At 33.3% G+C, this 12,490-nt stretch overlaps 1 protein-coding gene across 1 annotated transcript; it reads right to left on the bottom strand.

Annotated features, from left to right (window-relative positions):
- Positions 1-884: 884 nt before the first annotated feature.
- LOC129871022 (polygalacturonase-like) lies at positions 885-4,308 on the bottom strand. The gene is made up of 4 exons (XM_055945885.1): positions 3,773-4,308; positions 3,140-3,429; positions 1,552-1,777; positions 885-1,387 (listed from the first exon to the last, which is right to left on the bottom strand). The coding sequence occupies exons 1-4, from the start codon at positions 4,211-4,213 to the stop codon at positions 1,160-1,162; spliced, it is 1,185 nt and encodes a 394-aa protein (XP_055801860.1). The 5' UTR covers positions 4,214-4,308; the 3' UTR covers positions 885-1,159.
- Between the last annotated feature and the right edge of the window lie 8,182 nt (positions 4,309-12,490).

Below are 12,490 nucleotides of genomic sequence, written 5' to 3' on the forward strand. Positions count from 1 at the left end.
TTTGTGTTAGATATGTACATATATGTTTAGAAAAATATTTTTTTCTATTTGCATACCGAATATAACAATATAAAAAAATTATTTTAAAAAGAGTCTTGTAGCAAGTGTGTGTATATATATAACACAAAACAAGAAAAAAATTTAAAGCAAAGGATTAGGTGGATATGATAGAATTATTTCTTTTTAAAAATTAAAACAATATCTAAATTATGGGATGGGGTGGGGGTACTGTGAGACAAAGTTGTGGAGTGGGTAAGAAAAATATTTTATATTTTATTTTATAATATTTTTTTGGGATAGTGATACTTTAATATTTAACTTTAACTAATAGTAATAATTTATTTAATTTTTGTCAAGGTAGAATATCTTGTCCATGTGGAGTGTGATGTGATAATTTTTTTAAAATAAAAGAGAGAGTGTAGAGCACACACCATGATGAGAGCGTAATAAAAGAGAGATGCGTGTTTTTCAAACTAATAAGTAATAGTTTAAATATGAAACTTATATTTTCAATAGTTTACGTATAAAACTCAAAAAGGGGTGATAGTTCAAATATGTTTTTGACATTTATCTCCTTGTTTTACTATGACATGTTTGCAAGACTAAATAAATCGTATATATAAATTTTGTTGTCATTTTCTTAAATCTGATACCTACTAGAATTCGAAGTACCTTTCAGTGACTCCCATTATCTGAATTCAACTTTAATAGATTCGTATATTTATGTCAGTACATTTTGATATCTATATTTTAAATAAATTATTAATGCTTTCTAAAATTATATAAATTAAATATAATAAAATATAAATTAATCAAGTTCTAATGCGGATAAAAGGTGGAATACCAAAGAAAAAAGAAATACGATAACGATTAATCATGCTCTTTTGTCATCTATATATCTTTAGACAGAGGTATCACCAATTTACATGATATCAAACCATCGAACAAATAGGCCAATATGGGACACTCTATATTAGTCTGGACCCTAAGAATACTATAAAGTCAAATAACCAATAGAACAATTAGACATAGCTTAGACTTTTATTTCTTTTCTTTTTCATAGAGATGGGAGGATTGGGAATGAGTTGGACTTGCACATTCAACTTGAATATGAAAAGTATATACAAGAAGTTCATTTTCAATTTATATTGTGTTTTAATTAGAAGCAACTCCTTGGAATAACTGTGCCACCACGTCTTCCCCTTGCATTTCTACAGTACGTTACGGCTGGCCTTCTTAAGCGATCATTGTGAGTAAGCTTTATGTCTTGCAGTCTGATTCCAGTACATGGATTTGAGTAACTACAATCAAATTTTATAGCTTGCTGTGTGGATGACGTCCCTTTCACATTCTTGTATGTTACTTGACTCACCTTTACTCCTGAATTCTACATTCGTATCACAATAAATAGCAACTCTAATTAAATTTAGGCAAAAAAAATATGACATGAATGGTAATATTAATACGATAATTTAGAAAGAAGTCACTGTCTAATTGTGTACTACTAAGATTTTACTATTTGTTGTGAGATAGAGTAAGTTATTTATATACCTGACGGGGGCAATTATTAGTGGGACAATAATTTTGGTCAATGAGTATGGGATACCCAACATTCCTCATAATAAGATTTGTGAACATGAGATTTCTAGCATAGCCACCACTTGGTCTGGCCCATGACTTTACTCTAACGCCATTTTGTGTCTTTGTGAAAACCGAATTTGTTACTGTTATATTCGCAACTCCTTCTTCATTATTACTGCTTCCCAAACTTCCTATGCTGCAAGAGTTAAACAAATTATCAAGATGATATATTTGGCATAAGCAAATTTTTAGAATTGGACTATCATAAACACGTCATATTTAATTCAGCAGTTATTATGCTTGGATACAAAATAATTGTAATGTAATGATTTGTAATAGATTTAATATCGATAGATAAATGCATCTCCTCTAGATAATTAATTGTTTAATTAAACTTTTAGCTTATGTAATCAAATAAATTAATCTGAAGCAGATCTAGCACTTGAACTTTATGAGTTCAAGTTCAAGACTGTCACAACAGATTTGATTTGTTGTGTTCTAGATCTATTATTTCTACTTATTTTTAGTTGATTTTTTCACACATAAAAAGGGTAAGTCAAAATTACTTGGTTCAAAAGAATCCATAACATTAGCACTACATCCTACCCTAAATTCAATATGATACTATGGTAGTATATATATATATATATATATATATATATATATATATATGGGTTTGTCAAATAAAAAAGAGTCAGACCATAAGGGTGTTACAAACTTAATTAAAAAAATAATTGAATAGATGAATTAACAAAATACCAAAAAATTCTACGACCTTAAATAAATGAGTTAACAAAATATCAAAATATTCTACGACCAGACTCATATAACTCAAATTGGCAATTCTAATAATTAAAGTAAGTATATGGTTTTTGAAGAACCACCTAACTTGGCCACATCTTTAATTTGTTACAACTAAAGGGTAAACATTTTCAGATTTAAGATATTTATATGTACCACCTAATTTTAAAAACATTTATGAGTTTATATATTGTTCTCATAGAGTAAGGGTGTCAATAGGGTCAGGTCAGATTGACCAGCCCACTAAAGTGTGGTCCTGGTGGGTTGGGGCGGGCCACACATCGAGTTGGATTTGGGAGGGGAAATGGGTGTACGACCAAACACGCTATCCATTAAGAGATATAACCAGGTTAGATGGGTCAGGTTTATATATATATATATATATATAACACTGACATAAGCTATGAGAAAATATAAATTAAAATCATGTAGTATTTATTTGGGGGGAAATATAAATTGAAAGGGATAATGGTAGGTTTTCTCAAAATTGGCTCAGCGAATGGCGGTTTCTCCGTGAAGATCTTTAAAAAAATACAAGAAATAAAAAAAATCACATCAATCTCACAAACTAGCCAAAGTTATGACCGTTTAAAGTTCTAATTTACAACTAGTTTTATTCCTATTGGTATTTGCTTTCTTTTCTTTTTCTTTTTTTTTTTTTGTCTATTTGGCTTATGATTTAAAATATTGAATTAGATTTTACTCACTAATATTGTAAGAGTATTATAAAAAATGAGTTTTTCTTGTATAGTTTTACCTGATGCCGTGTCCAGGTCCACATCCAATTTGTTCAATCCACATGTGCATAGAGCCAGGGCCAATGGAAATGCAGTCATCTCCAGTCTTGATAATGCTGCCTTTAATGGTAATCCCCCTTGAGTTCTGGACATGAATGCCATCAGTGTTTGGGCTTCCACTTGGAGCTGTTATCTTAACATTTTCAACTCTGACATTGCTGCTGTAACCAATCCCTACGTGTACTCTTTGACTGTCCAGTGATGTCAAACCCTTAAGTAGTACATTGTTACACCACATAAATTGTATTGACTGCAATATATAGATTTATATACACATCAGAGTTAGGGATACAGTTAAGAAATACTCCCTCAGTTCACTATTACTATACTTGTCACATTTGAATTTGACACGTCCATTAAAAAAATAATTGACTTGTTTATTTTATGACACTATCTCTATTAATTTATGTTTAATTAGTGTTAGATGTTGGAAAATGATTTAGGAATAAGTAATTAATGCTAAAGGTAAAATATGAAAAAAAATAATTATATATCAAAAATGAAAATATTTATTTTTAAAATAGTGGATAGGTAAAAGTGAACAAAAAATTAAGAATAACAGATTTAAATTACAACAAAGAGAGGATACGTACCCTAGCTCCTTGTGGGCAAGACCTTCCACCCTTTCGACAAGACCAATAACCATGTCCCATGGCATTAATAGTTCCTCCGTACACTGTAAGCCCACTAACCTTATAAAACATAATCCAGAACTCAGAACGGCCAATTACGTTATAATTCGCCGGAGCAACAAGCGTACCGTCAATTCGGAATTCCATACGTCTCCGGCAAGGACCATTTAAGCTCAATGTCCTTACCAAATATGTTCCTCGTGGAATATACACATTGGACTGGCTAGTAGAGAGGCAGGCAGCAGACCAAGCGCGAAGAAAAGCAGAGGTTGAATCTGTCCTGCCATCTCCCTTTGCCCCAAAACTAACCACATTGTAGGCTAAGCAAGAAGGTACAATATTTAAACAAAAGAAGAACAACAAAGAAACAACCGTACATGTCATGGTTTTGAAATTGGTCATGTTGATTGGTCGTTATAGTGGTTTTGAAAATAAAGATTTGTGCATGTGTCTATTTATAGTTATATTCATAGGGTGGCCATATGACAATTTATTTATGTCCACATGACAATAGATAATTTGGTTTTTGCTTAATTAGCTCGGATGCAGATTTCAAAAGTGACTTAAATGCTAAGCCCACGTCACGTACTACGGACATGAACGATGAATTCCAGGGATATACATGTGCATGTTATATTAAAAAGATTAGAAAAATTAAGAAGAGGAAGGATCATGGGATTAAATAAGATTCCTTTTAATTTATAAGATCCATGAAGATCGCAAGAAATGTATCAGTTGAGTACAACATCAACATGTGAGTTGCCAGTTTTACAAATTTAATGTATAGACTAGATCTGTTAATCACGAGAATGTAGAAAGTTATAAATGAATAAATGGTTTAGAAGTTTTTAAGTTTGAAGGATTTATGGGAATATTGTCCTGATCCCAAAGCTAGTTTGAACTTTGAACGCTAATTATGTAATGTTCGTATTATATTGTGTGAGAAGTACTATGGAGGGTATTTGACTTTAGAAACTTGTCTTAAAATATAATAGGTTACATGTAATTCCGCAATGATTTAAGGAAAGATGAGATGTGTACTTCACCCGTCATGGCCCACTTATATCCATGTTATGATATGTACGGTAACCATGTGATAAGTTGGTCCGCATTTTGTCTGCCATTTTATTTGCTTCTTGCATTTTATGAAGTTGACTCGAACTCAATTTGAACTCGATTATAACACCCTTCAATAGGTTAAGGAGTTTTATTTATTTTTCAATTTGGAACAAGGAAAAAAAGTAGAGGAAGAGATTATAAAGTAGAGAATTAAACTCTTACTATTAGGATCAAACTTTAAGCGATGAAGACATCATCTTTTTTTCAAGACCTATCATGTCAAAACATCAATAATATAGTACTAAATGCAGTAGTGTACCTGAATTTATGAGTGCCATAGTGATTCTCCATTTTGTGTTTTTTGATCTTCGAAATCAAGGTAAGCCGCTCTCTCATAACCGACCCATGCAAAACCGAGGGGCTATAGGTTGGTCAAACAAACCAAAGAGACAAAGATTGTCCCTCGGTTAACTTATTTTTTAATTTCTTTTATAATTATTTAAATACTGCACCAGCTATGTCCCTCAGATTATCCGTGTTTGGTTTTGCGTATATTTGTGCGATTTATTATTATTGAGATAAAATTTGATAAACCCACGGACAAAGTCGATCCTTATAAAAAAAATTATAATCCTAACCTTATATCGTTGTTTTTCGAACTTAATTATTTAATTTTGTTAATATATAAATGTAAATAATATAGAAATTAATTTATGTTTTATTTAATAGAAAAGGGATGATGACAAGGTCAGGGTGTCCCTCAGTTGGATGGTCAAGATCCGATGACATATTCCGAGAGGGTATTCTAGGCGTGATCGACATTCGGAGATCATTCCTGACCCCCAAGTGAATCACTTGGTCTGATCACTCATTCAAATACTCAGTGGAAGACTCGATTGAATAGACAATTTACTCAATTGGGCATTTAGAAAATGTCATCATCAATAAATAAATAATAGATTTAAATACTCAAAGTATAATGTAACTCAATGTTATAAACTCAATAATGAAGTTATGATTTAAAAACAGATTCTGAAAGAATCCCTCTACTCAAATCTACTCTATCTATGAAGCCTCTAACTGACTCATAAGAAGGTGTCGAGACAAGTCCACGGCTACCTCAAAGAACTACTAAATAATAAAGGAACAACTCGAAAGAAAGGAGCTCCTCCGAATGCAAAGAGGTCTCACCAAAACTAGAGAAGTAGATCCTCAATGATACGTCTGTTGATGATCTCTAATACCAGTATTTGCATCATAAAACGATGCAAGCCAAATGACGTCAGTACATGAAATGTACGAGTATTTAAAATGGTTGAAAGGAAACTTGCTCAAGATACTCAACTCAACTCATAGGACTCAACTCTCAAAATAGCTCAACTCAATAAAGCATAAAGTAGAATAATATAATGCTTTAAATGATATGCAATAATAGATATAACTCAATATATGAAAGTATGATAATTTACTCTTTGGGAGGTTCTCTAACTGACAACCATCACTTATGAGCTAGTGATGATACAACGCTTTAGAGTTGTCGTTACCGCAGTCGTCCAATACTTGCCAGGGTAAAGGACGCTCAACCTCATGGATCCAATATAAAATTCCTTTTTAGGGACAAGAAAGGCTTGGCCTCTATCCTACGATGGCTACATAGTTTATGGACTCACCCCATATCGGTGCTCAATATTACTCCCAAAATACTCTATTATGCTCATATACATTAAGTAAGTAAAATACTCAAAATACTCATTTAGTCTCTTTTTGACTTAGCTCAAAACTCAACTCATCTCTTCTATTTAAATTAGATACAATTTCAACTCAATGAATGTATTTAAAACATAATTTTATCTCCTCAACTCAATATCAAAATAGATGTTTTAATGTAATAATGCTCAACTCATTTATACTTAAAATACCTATGCTCAAGATAATAATTAAGAAATTTCTTAAACTCATGCTCAAAATAATAATTAAGAGACTTCTCAAACTCAACCCATGATCAAACTTTTTCTCAATTGAAAATGGAAATAGTCATTCTTTAAACTTAAAATAATTCATAATTTAATTAATGCAAAACGTTCACAAATCTTTCTTTAAAACTCCATAAATGTACAATGAAATCTCAATTAGGGTTCATATGAATACAAATACGAACCCACACTCTCAACAAGACTCAATTCAAGAAACTAATCAAAGAATATCATAATACATGTAAAATAACATAAGGAAATTATATACGAACTCAATAGGAATGATAGATAATTCAAGAACTCGATTCATGGAACTTTGAAACTCATCTCAACTAAGAAAACTGAAGATGTTGGGCACATGGATGGACTCAATCCACGTTATGGGTAGCCTTACATACCTTAAAAGCTCCACAAATTTTGATGAAAAATCTTAACTTGAAGAACAACAATCAAGAGACCTTTTCTTGAAATTCTTGAATTTGTTTTCTTGAAAACCCTATGGTTAGGATTTAAGATTTCTCTTAGCGATTCATGAATAGATGAAGAAGTTTGGTTTGGAAAGCTTGAAATCTATGAAGGACTTACCTTGTTGAAGAATCTTGAAAAAGAACTCTAACATGATGCTTTCTTGAAAATTCTTGAGCGTTAATGTTTAGGAGTGAATGAGAGGGTTTTTTAGTGAGGAAAAACTGATTTTTACACGTTTAGGGATATTAAAATAACTCTCCAAAGGGTTATAGGACAAAAATACCCTAAAAAAATAAAGGAGGCGTCGTTCGGCTTAGGCAGTGGAGTCTGTGTCCTCTCCGCATCGCGGAGCCATCGCGGACTTCTACTAGGATGGAGCTTCTTTAGTAAAACAGTCATAACGTTTTACTCTGAACTCCAAATGAGGCAAACTTGACGGCGTTGGAAAGAGGACACGTAGATCTTTAATTTGATAGGTCATAGGCCACCTAACTCTTAATATTTTGAGAGATATGGTTGTTTAAAGAGGACCCTTATAAGATCTTATACGAAAACTTAATCGGTAAAGGATCTTTGAACTCCACTTAGCTAGAGGTTTTTCATGACCCTAATACACCTCAAATACAATTCAAATACTTAGGAATTGATTCTAAAATATATATACAATTAGAAGTCATCGGATTCGGACTTATACGCATAAGAAGAATGGATTGGGTCTTAGCTTAAAAAATTTCGGAATATAACATCCGATCTACTCATTTAATAGAAAAATCAACGATCAACCCGACATTGTCCATCGATTTTTCTAAGTAAATCAGAGTATCAGACTAGGTCGCGTCTTTTCCCCCCTTTTTTTTCTTTTCTTTCTCTTAATTTCTCCGACCATTCCTCTCTCAACCGACTACTGACGCACCTCCTCCAACCACCTCATTACCCCTCCATCCCTCCAACTTCGTTCCTCCTCGGTTTTCACTGTTTTAGCCCCAGATTAAAAGGTTTGGGTTTTTAATATTTTCAATTAAATTGTTCATTGTTGTTAATTTTCACTGTTAGTATGTCGTTAAATTGTTAATGTTATTGTTAGAGTTAATTAGATTTTATTGTTAATGTTATTGTTAGAATTGTTAGATTTCATTTTTAATTTATTGTTAGATTTATTTTGTTAAATTCCAATATAATGTTCTTGTTTGTTCGAGAATATAATATGGAAATTTATTCATGTTATATTTTAAATTTGTTTGAAACTGCTTTATAGGAATTTATGTTTTTTATTTCCTTTTGCGGCGTGGTTGATTTTAAGATATTTATATGCAATTTTCTTTCGATAGGAAAATAGTTATTTTGTTCATGTTTGCAAGAGTAGATTTCTTTTCCTTTGGGTAGGAAGATATTGTAAAATTATTAGAAGCAAAGTTAGAAATTTAAACTTACACATTAATTTTGGCAACGAATTTTGATCAGTAATTAAGTTTGAAAATGAAACTTAGTGATTTAGTTAGAAGCATGTCGCGCCCCCATTTTTCTTGCGAAAGAGGGGAATCGATATGCCAACTCTTTTTTTAGGATTAAAAAGAGAAAAGAAAGAGTCGTCACCAACGAATTAAGGTGTGTTAGGGCACTATTTTAGATTATATTATGAATAAATTTATTTATTAGTTTAAACAATCAGAGGTTGGGTACGGATTCAAGTTATCTCAAAAGAAAGATGTTAAGCATCCTTTGAGGTCCTCAAATATGGGTCCCTGCCTAATTCAGTCATTATATCGGAATTACGTGATAAACAAAGGGTCAATGATTTTATAAAGTTTAAATGGCTATGTGGTTAAGCATTTAAACATTTATTATGAACAAGTAAATGGACAAAGAGTTAGTACAATTATTAATTAATTGATGCAACCGTAGGTGATAAGGTAATTAGACATAGTAACTTATTTATTAATTAAAATGAGTAAGTTGAACCAATATGTAAAGTTGATTGGTTCTTAATTAATACAAGCCTTAGTAATTAAGTGATTAATCATACGAGAGATTAAAATATCAAATAAGAGAGAAGAGAGAATTTAAAATAGTAAATTAAAGAGAGACCAATTATTTTTATTAAACGGAATTTAAAGCTATATAATTACAAACAAATGATTCAACTCAATTTACACAAATGAAATAACAAAATTCTAAAAATAATACTAACTACCTCGAACAAATAAAAGAACAAAGACAACTTAGTGATAAAACTGATTTTATACTAGTAAATGTTTTCGGGATTTAAATAAAGTAATCGAGAGAATATTTTTTAAAGGACTTAAAATGTTTGTTGCTTTATAGGGATAATATTACAATATTATTAATCGCACTCTTTCACCATAACAACAATTTGAATTGATGTCTAAATGATAATATATATTTTAAGAAGACAAGTGAAAGATTTAATTTTAAATATGAGCACAAAAATTTATTTAACTATAAATCACATAACCTCTTTAAACGATCGTATTAATGTTGTGTACCTATATTTGATAGTGTGGCAGTATTTGGAGGTTGTCCGGAACAGGAAATCTCTGGTTTAGTGATTTTGGAGCGCGCATGATCGGTCTACAGGTAGGCTCTGACTCCCCCCCCCCCCTCTTTAGATTGACCTTGAGAATGTGAATGCTTGTTAATTAGTTGGAATTTGGGTTGGGTAGCTATTGAATCATGCTTAGAAGTTTAGAAAGCATATCTTAGGTCTATTTCAGGGATTTATCAGGTACTTGTGAGCATGCTACTTGCCTTTATTGATCATCCATGCCTTGTTGTGTATTTGAATACTTAATGTCTTGTTTAATTGAAGCATGTTTGGCCTTAGTCTAGGTTTGACTAGTGCTTTAATTAGAAATGCACGATTCAGACCCGACAAGCCTTAGTTTTGCCCCGATATTGCTTCGGCCGACTTAGATCCTTGTAGACTAGTGTAGCAGACTTGAGTATAAAAGTTTGAGCCTTAGCTTAGCGGTACGCTTGTTCCGGCGACATTCTATCCTCACTTTCATGGTTCTACGGCTTTATAAATTTCGACGGTGATACTGAGTTTCGTTCTACGATTCAAGTTTGATTTTTGGTTCAGCTTATATGGTCTAATTGATTGGATAAGTGTGGACGACGATCCATGAAAATTAGTAACCGTTGGCCATTGGGAGCACTTGCAGTAGCTATATTGATACTTTTGTCGGGCATCCGGATTCAAGCTCTAGCCTCAACCACTTTGACTCTTTGGAAGAGCATCCGGTTAGAGGTCCAACCTCGATCATTTGAATCCTTATAAAGAGCATCTGTTAGAAGTCCGACCTCAATACTTGGCACTTTTGATCGGTTAATTGATACTTCTGGTGAGAATCCGATTAGAGGTCCGACCTCCATTTTCTCATATTTTACTGCTTCGGTTGAGGTTCTAGTTCTACATTCTCCGTTCTTGGGTTCTCAAATTTAGCTCTTGTTAGTTATAGCTATTTTGTGTACTCGTCAGGCTTATGGGAGTCTGTTCAACTTTTTATTTAAACTTGCACTCTAGTGTACCTTCTAGGCTTTTGGGGGTCCGGTTAGTTGTAGTTTGCTTGTAGATTACTTTAGTTAGGACCGTTCTACACTCGTGTGCATTACATTTCATTACTTTATATTTGACTTCCACTCTTGACCTTTGATCTGTCCTATTCCTTCTTCTCATATTGCTTTTACTTTTCAAGATCAGTCGTCCTATGATGCCTATTGGGTACTTATTATTTTGGTACTCATGCTACACTCTGCATCTGTTTTAGCCATGCAGGTCCGAGCACCCACGACCAACATTGATTCAAGCTTGCAGAAGTCTGATCCAGAGACGGGGGTGAGCACTTGGGGCTTTGTATTGATCTAGTCTCCATATATATATATATACCATGTAGGTTCGAGCCCCCGCGGCCAACATTGATTCAAGCTTTCAGCAATCTGATCCAGAGATGGGGGTGAGTGTGTATATATATATATATATATATATATATATATATATATATATGTGTGTGTGTGTGTGTGTGTGTGTGTGTGTGTGTGTGTGTGTATGTGTATGACTAGTTTTTTATGTTGAGACAAGTCTTGTTTCTGTGGCCACTTTTGGGACTTGTACTCTTTTTGTTTAGTTAGCTCTATGCTAGTGACTTCCATGTTCTGGAGGGATCAGTTGTATATATTTATTTTTTCTTGTTTCCGCTGATCTATCTTGTTTATCTTAGAACTTCTTATTCTTGTTTTGTTTCTACCCTTAAATCCATTACTTATTTTGGGTTACAGATCGGTGCGGAGACATCCGTAACTTATCTTCGGGAGGCTACAAGATGTTTTTAGGAAGATTTCTCCTTTTGTTTCACTTTGTGCAGCATGCGTCTTATTGGTTCATTAAAATCTTACTTGTTTCACTCTTTTGCAGGATGGCTCGCACGCGAGGCACAGCAATCACATATGATCCACCCGAGCTCGCAGATAGAGCCCCAACTAGGGATAGAGACTCTACCTAGAGGTCGTGCGAGGGCTGCAACACGGGACTATTACAGAGAAGAGACACTGGAGACCGAGGAGGAGTTGGTGGAAGGTCTTAAATGACTTTCTTTTTCTTTTTTGAGGGGAAGAATATCTTTATCTTTATAACTATATTTTTATACTATTGAATATATTTAGCCGAATTCCCGCACCCGTATCCATACTCGGATTCGTATCTCCGAATCTTAAAATTTAGATTTTGCCGAATCCAACTCTCAGATTCGCATCCGTCTCGGACACCCGCACCCGAGTCCGAGCAACTGCAACACTTCTTATAGTTTGTTGGGGAGTACCGAGTACCTTAGAAATTATCTTTTAGATGTTCTCCACTACACTTTGTAGTCCATGATGCTCATTGCACCTCTTTTGGCACAATAGTGATGAAGAATTTATTAAGTTTTTATCGAGGTCCCCGGTCTCTTGAAATGCAGCTATTGTTTCACAACTTCCTTTACCATACTCTAGCATTAGGTAGGAAAAAGTCAAAGTAAAACCATCTGACCATGGTGCCTCGTTACCCACATAATTCACCAATACACCTACTTATCCCTGATAACGTTTTCCAACATTCACCATATCTTCTCATACTTGGTTAAACACTATCCCCCTCTTGTAAAACTTGGACCTCCACCTCACA

This window comes from Solanum dulcamara, chromosome 10 (genome assembly GCF_947179165.1).
Source record: "Solanum dulcamara chromosome 10, daSolDulc1.2, whole genome shotgun sequence".
Lineage (NCBI taxonomy): Eukaryota > Viridiplantae > Streptophyta > Magnoliopsida > Solanales > Solanaceae > Solanum > Solanum dulcamara.

What these genes read in the sequence shown, in the direction of transcription:
- LOC129871022 (XM_055945885.1), bottom strand. Translation starts at nt 4,213, where the DNA reads ATGACCAATTTCAAAACCATGACATGTACGGTTGTTTCTTTGTTGTTC. An exon ending in GGACCTGGACACGGCATCAG is followed by an intron (nt 1,778 to 3,139) that starts GTAAAACTATAC and finishes TAACTCTTGCAG; the next exon opens with CATAGGAAGTTTGGGAAGCA. An exon ending in CTAATAATTGCCCCCGTCAG is followed by an intron (nt 1,388 to 1,551) that starts GTATATAAATAA and finishes ATACGAATGTAG; the next exon opens with AATTCAGGAGTAAAGGTGAG.